The following is a 7,256-nucleotide window of genomic DNA, read 5'->3' as shown; positions in this document are numbered from 1 at the left end:
AACTTCTACAAAATCTTCTGCAAAAAACACAATTATGTCGAAAATACCAATTAAGCTACAATTGAATAGGAATTGGGATGTTAAAATTCAATGTACCCAATTTGTAGATATTTTGTAGATTATTTGTATTCAATTTTCAGGGAATCTAGTTAAACAAACGGCAAATAACCAAAAAGGAGTCGATGGTCATAGATTAAATTAAAAAAAAGAAGTTGGAAACAAGGAGCTTTTCAGATCTTGACTAGCCAACTAAGTCAATTGGTTTGTATGAAATAGAAGTACATACTAAAAGTTACTCTGCAGTAAAAGACATTGCCATTTATGAAGTTTTTGTAATCCGAGGCTGCCAAGAGAGACCCCTTTCCAGTGTAGGGCGTGGGGTTTTGGTGTAAAAGACATAACATTTTTTTCACTGAATGTAGATGAAAAAAATTTAAATTGAACTTTAATGCTGGGTTAACGATGCTTCTGCGGTTTTTGAAGAGGGAAACAGGGTAAAAAGAACGTGTGTTTGAGTAAAACGTGGGTGAGGGTGAGGGTTTGGGAGAGAGAAACGTGAGAGGGGTGAGGTATACGGTACCTTGAATTAAGGAGGGATATACGCTGCATTAATTGTACCCTTAAAATACACTATGGTATAAAATTGGTAATTTGGTATACTAAATGTAATTATATCAAACTTTAAACATTGAGGGTAATAAGGTTTCTATATGGTATAGAAATGTAAAAATTCCGTTTAAATTTGACTCAACTAATCCACGTGCAGATACAAATCAAGGTTAGATGTACAAGTCTTCATAAATTGCTCAAACATCTAGTGTTTTTATTGGGCTGCTATTAGAGCCAGCCCATTATATCGATAAAATCCCAGATAGGATTTTCAGCCCAATTCCCATCTAGTTAAAGTTGGCGGGAGTGTATTGTCCGGTGGTTGGCTCAAAAATGAAATGGTATGGGTAAGCCAATCCATTTGAAAAAATCTAAAAGAATGTGAGAAGCGAATGGCTGTCGTTGTTACAACCAGCCACTCTCTCTTACCACATCAACTGTTTTTTTAGTTCCTTCTTTTCCAATTCTTTCTCTCTGCACTTTTTATAATGGCTACTCTTCAATCTCTTGCATTCTCTCCTGCACTTTCTCACACTTCTCATCAGCCTCGCTCTCTTTTGGGTATGTTTCCTTCAACTTAGTATCTCATTAAGTTCTGTAAGGACTTGTACTTTCAGTTTTCTTTTGACTAAATAATGAGGTGGGTAGTTGTGCAATGTTCAGAGAAATTTTTACCACTCTTCCTTTTTTGGGAATTCATTCTGGAAATGCAATGCAGCTGAATGTTAGCTAGTATATTGGTAGCACCTTAGGGGTCATTTGGTTGGTGGGTTAACCGGTAACAATCCCGGGATAAAATGCAAGATTATTTTATCCCATGTTTGGTTATATGTATTAATTAGTCCCTGGAACCATTTTGTACTAAAATGATGAGATTAGCTATCAGTGGGTAGAATAGCTAATCCCATGGAATATCCCAACCCATGGATATCCTTGTTTATCTCATCCTACCAACCAAACGACCCCTTACAGTCTAGCAGTAGAGTCTTTCACACAACAGGTGTAGCTGGTAGAGGCAAATGTAGCATTTGAACAACCGGTTCAGTTGAAACCCATTATTTTTGGTGGAACATATACATGCATGTGAAAAAATACTACGTAAAATTTTAACAAAGTATTAAATTCGGAAGCTTATAATTTCAAAAGTATAATGAGTTCAGAGTTAAGAACCTTAAAGATTGATGATCCATCAATTTTAAACTCTTGGATCCAGCTCTAGATGTGGATTCAAATCTCATTGTCTCCCTTCCTCTCGTCTCCTTCCCTAATCCCCCAATGTAATAGGAAAAAAAATGAAAAATAAAGAAACCAGGAAATTAGGGATCATAGTTAATTCATAATCAGTAATAGTTGTTTGTGTTATGTACTGTAGGAATAGCATCAGGAGTGGTTCATCAAAGTGCAGGTTCTTCATTCAATGGCCAACGCTTGTGCCTAACTCGTTCACGTTTTACTTCCAACATCCAGAACCAAAAAATGACCAGACTAAGTATAATGATGGTTCAGCCAAAAATTCAGTTCATACAAGGAACTGATGAACAGACAATACCAGATGTGAAGTTAACCAAGTCAAGGGATGGGACAAATGGTATGGCCATATTCAGGTTTGATAATCCCTCCGTATTCGACTCATCTGGTGAAGTTGGGGATATCACTGGATTCTACATGATTGATGAAGAAGGGGTTCTTTCGTCAGTTGATGTAAATGCCAAGTTTGTTAACGGAAAGCCTGCGGGAGTTGAAGCTAAGTATATTATGCGGACTCCACGAGAATGGGACAGGTTCATGAGATTTATGGAGCGGTATGCTAATGCAAATGGCTTGCAGTTTGTTAAAAGTTGAGATTGTATGTTTTTTTTATTGCCTGACCAATTTCTTGAAATTTTTGTCTGCCATATTGGTTTATGAGTAATTAGTTCAAAAGGTGTAAACTTGAAAAATGTTCTCAGCGACATGCTGATAAATGACAAGCTAGCTGCATCCATTTACAGTTAGTTGTTACTTCTAGTTCCTTTTATAGCTTTCTCTATTCTCTTTCTTCGTGATATTTGTTCATTTGTGATGCTTCCTTTAGTTTGTTATAGATGGTTCACTTCCAAGTCCAAATGCAAACTTGTGCTTGGTCTAATCTATTTATACATATTACAAATTCTGAACATTGAGGAGATAAATGTACTTGGTAAAACACATTGCTTTCAAATGATTATCATTCATTTCTTCTTTATCGAAAGATAAAGATGATCTTTGCCTGTCAGCTGTATATGCTCTAACATCAGTTTCTAATAAGATGTGAAATTCCTAACGGAAGTTTTGAACTAAGACAACGAACATTTGGTGCTATTGTTGTGACATTGATGATAGCCTTCACTTCGTTGATGCCCACGTGACTGAAATAGGACTCCTGACTTTGTTGGCTTTATTTCCTAGATTGACCCATGTCAATTGCCCCTCTGCAAAACTCATCCTTTGAGATCCATTTCTTTTCCTTGACATAAACCAAACTCTGTAACTTAAGCTTTGGTTTGCATGTTTAAATATCAGACGACGTGGTTTGACTCTCACTTTGACTCCCTCAGGTGGCACAATGTCAACTGAGTAAACAGAATTAGGGTTCCCTACGTTTGTTACTCTCCTCTTGATCATCTTTCTAGTCATTCCTGCCTTGAAAATTACTGAAATTGAGGGGTAATTCAGGCTGAAACCCCTCTCCTTCTGTAAAATATCACGGCAGCTGACATTCCTATGAGTAATGCTGAAGACTTCAGAATTTCTGTACCCAATAGTACAGAGGTGAGTGATATATTCATCAACCCGGATGTCATATATTAGTCCAGGATCGATGGCTCTTTCTGGTTTAACGTGTCCAGCTCCAGTTGCAAAAAGCTTAGCCGGTGCATCTCCATCCATGATTGGTTTTCCCAAGTGACCAGTTGTATCTGCAGTGGTCACTAATGCGGATTTGATTGCTGCTGGAGTCCATCTAGGATGAGCTGAGTGGAGCAATGCGGCAATTCCACTAACATGAGGACAAGCCATAGAAGTCCCTGACATCACAGTGAAATTTACTCTTCTTGAATCCTCTGGAAGGCCACTGGGGCCTAAATTTTGCGGCCAAGCGGCTATTATGTTTACCCCTGGAGCAATCAAATCGGGTTTGAGGATTGAAGGATCAGTATAACTAGGACCCCTTGACGAAAATTGAGCTACTGCAGGTGCTCTTGATCTTCCTATTACTGTTCCTCCAAATATGAATCTAGCTGTTGGCCTTTTTGTCGAGTTAAGGTAACTTTGTAACTGAGTTGATTCATCGAAGCCAATCAATGTTGCTGGAATGACATGGACATCAACAGAATCTTCCTCTAAATTTACTGCTGTGTTTGCTAGGATCATGGCAACGCCACCTGCTTCCTTCACAACCTGGCCTTTTTCTGCCCTTCCATTGACTCCCCTATTACACACAACCATTTTTCCCTGGACTTGTTCTCTTGAAAGCGATCCTCTCAAGCAAAATTCACTACCCTTGTCTGCATTCTTGATATAAACGAGTTCAAGACTCTTACCTGAGCTTGGAACTTGCTTCCCAGGGTACAAAGATTCTCCATACAGGAACTTTCCATTGCCTAACTTGACTAATGCTGGAAATCTCCTGTCAAGTGTACTAGCGCCAATAGTGGCAATCCAAGGAGCCCCATTGGCTACTGAACTTTGGATTGGACCATTATTCCCGGCTGCACATATAACTGAAATTCCATGCTCCATGGCTCTAAAACTGCCAATGGCAATAGTATCGTCATAAAGTGGAACGGGGAAGCCACCAAGTGAGAGTGACAATATGTCTACTCCATCTCTGATGGCTACATCCATTGCTGCAAGAATATCAGAGCTGTAACATCCACTGAACCAGCAGACTTTATATATTGCAATGTGGGTACCCGGGGCCATTCCTCGCGCCTCCCCCGCTCCATTTCCAAGCACACCAGCCATTGCCACTGCAGCTCCTCCAGCAGTGGATGCTGTATGTGTGCCATGGCCATGGGAATCCCGAGGTGACACATATTCCTCCACGAAATCTGGTGACCATGTCTTTGAGGCCACACGATGTCCTTTGCTGAAAAACCTCGCGCCTATAATCTTGCGATTGCAGCTTGAAGAATTGAAAACCTGTCCTCCTTGACAGATACCCCTCCATTTCTGTGGAACAGGAGGCATTCCATGATCATCAAAACTTGGACTTTCTGGCCAAACTCCAGTGTCTAACACTCCAATGATCGACCCTCGACCAAATCCAGACTTCAACCAAGCACCTGCTCTCGTCGGACTTAGTCCCAAGAACTTGTAAGAATAAGTAGTTTGAACTTCAAGCCTCCTCTCTGCACGTATCGATAACACATCATCGTATTTCCTTAAAGACTCAAGCTCAGCTTCAGTGAGTTGAGCTGCAAAGCCTTCCATAGCAGAATGGTAGGAGTACAAAAGGCGAGAAGACGAGTCTTCTCCAGAGGAAATGGCTTTTGAAAGGAAAGAAAGGTGCCATTGAAGCTTAGAGCTAAAAGGAGGTCTTGTTGCTCCATGTGGATGCAACTGAACAATGTAGGTTTGCAAATCTTGAGCTTGTATGATAACAACACATAGTAAAAGAAAAAGAAAGGAGAAATGGGTACTGGATTCCATGGAATTAGTAGTGTTGGTTCAACAATGCTTGGAAAAGAATGCATGTTTCTTGAAATAAAGAATGGGGTATTTGAAGGGGTTGAAGAGAATTCAAAAATTAGGTGTTGCAGACATGTCTGAGACTCTGAAAGAGAAGAAGAAACTCGTGAAAGTATATGAGCTCTTCATCACGAGTATCATTTGTCAAGTAAGAAATAGGAGAGAAGCAGAGAGGCTTAGACACAGTATTGTATTATAGGAGGAGCTAAAGGTGTTGCTAATGTTTTCACGAGATATTGTGATACATTTCAAGAAACATTCTCAAACTCTTTACTCATTTTCAAGATATCAAGATTTAGATTTTCATTCTTAGATTTTGAGAATGTCCCTTTATTTAATAGATTCATTTGTTAGACAAGAATACACAAATGCATTTATGCTCAGGCGCCACTCTTCACCATGTCTGAGATCCTGCTGAGGGAGCATTCAATTGAGTCACGCCACGCTTAGCTTCTTGAAATTATGTAGGTCTCTCTCTGCAATGGAATGGCGGCTCTACATTTTGGCCCACTAATACTAGGATGCTGTTTTTGTTTATATCCTATTCTTGAAGTGAGATTTCTTTGTTTTTTTTTTTTTGGGGGGGGGGGGGGGGGGGGGGATGGTGTATTTTTTTAAAAAAATCGACTGCGGAGAGAGGACGTTTGTTTGGAAAAATTTATGTGCAGTTGGTGTTTACATCAAACATAAATACATGAAAAATATTTTTCAAAATATACTTCTATCAATTAAGTGTACGTAATTTTATCTTAATATGATATTTATTATGATTAACTAAGATAATTTGACGTAGACACCAAAGGTGGGAAATCATTTTTTCTGTTTAGTAAGATTGTGACCTTACATTTACGTGGTGCATGTTAGACTTGCAATCTTAGATTGTAAATTCAATCTTACAAGATGTGTTAATTATGCGGGATGAAAAGAGAAAAATGCTAAACCAATTGAATTTTACCAACTACTCAGACTAACATAATAGTATTTCTCCCCTAGATGATAACTTTAGTTGGCAAGCCACATCATTTGGTAAATGTTTTGGTTTGGCATAGGACTAGTCTTGCAAAAAACGAAAAAAGAAAAAAAAGACTTACTAAATCGAGAAGTGCAAATCGAAATTATTACTATCTTTTTCCTAGTAGATTAAAGATTAACTTATATTTAGTATTTCGTAAAGCCAGAGAGGAAGCTCTAAATGGCTTGTACCAAAGACTAGGGATAAGAGAAGGGAAGAAAGAACTATTTTAACTAGAACGATTGAGAGAGAAAAGACCAGGTAAAGTATATTAAAGATGATAATTCTCATCAAGTGTTGATAAGAGATACCGAGATCAAGGACACATAGAGAGGATATTTTAATCAACTATTCAACTCGAACCAAAAGGAAACATTTGCATCTTCGGACGTTCAGGATACAATATAAGCTTTAGCTATATTGGTAAAATTAAGCCGGTAGAGTAGTATTAAACCAAATCCTTATCCGCCACAACCATCTGTGAAGACTAAGGAGAAGGGATAGATTAGGAGTCCTCTTGTGTTTGTTCCTATGTAACTATACCACTTTAGTAACTATATATCCCTAGGTTTCACATTATATATATATCACGAATAATTTAAGCTAAATGTTGAACGACTAAAATATCCCTAAAATATTGAACGACTTTTATAACCTTAAATATTTATATAAGTTAAGGATATAATTGTAAATCATCTAAAGGTGGATTTTTTTTCTATTTAAACTACACATGCACCAAACCTACAAAGTCTATTTTGGGTCAAATTCTGTTTCGGGCTCTACGCACGTCTCCATTATGCTTTCTTCTTGGACAAAACTATGCACTTATCTTCATTATGCTTGTGCTATGGTTTTTCTTGTATAGTTAGACTTATCCTCTTATTAACTATTACTCCATAAATATGTTTAACTATTTTTCCTTTTT

At 38.1% G+C, this 7,256-nt stretch overlaps 2 protein-coding genes across 2 annotated transcripts; one reads left to right on the top strand and one right to left on the bottom strand.

Moving 5' to 3' along the window:
• The first annotated feature begins 933 nt into the window (after positions 1 to 933).
• Positions 934 to 2,603, top strand: LOC104248764 (photosystem II reaction center Psb28 protein). Its single transcript, XM_009805078.2, has 2 exons — positions 934 to 1,170; positions 1,982 to 2,603. The coding sequence occupies exons 1-2, from the start codon at positions 1,098 to 1,100 to the stop codon at positions 2,449 to 2,451; spliced, it is 543 nt and encodes a 180-aa protein (XP_009803380.1). The 5' UTR covers positions 934 to 1,097; the 3' UTR covers positions 2,452 to 2,603.
• Positions 2,604 to 2,862: 259 nt separating this feature from the next.
• Positions 2,863 to 5,297, bottom strand: LOC104248765 (subtilisin-like protease SBT1.2). The gene has a single exon (XM_009805079.2). It carries the CDS (start codon positions 5,278 to 5,280, stop codon positions 2,974 to 2,976), a length of 2,307 nt encoding a protein of 768 aa, XP_009803381.1. The 5' UTR covers positions 5,281 to 5,297; the 3' UTR covers positions 2,863 to 2,973.
• Between the last annotated feature and the right edge of the window lie 1,959 nt (positions 5,298 to 7,256).

Source organism: Nicotiana sylvestris, chromosome 9 (assembly GCF_000393655.2).
Source record: "Nicotiana sylvestris chromosome 9, ASM39365v2, whole genome shotgun sequence".
NCBI classification, from domain to species: domain Eukaryota; kingdom Viridiplantae; phylum Streptophyta; class Magnoliopsida; order Solanales; family Solanaceae; genus Nicotiana; species Nicotiana sylvestris.
The sequence above is the reverse complement of the archived record's forward strand: the minus strand, read 5'-3'. Positions and strand labels throughout refer to the sequence as shown.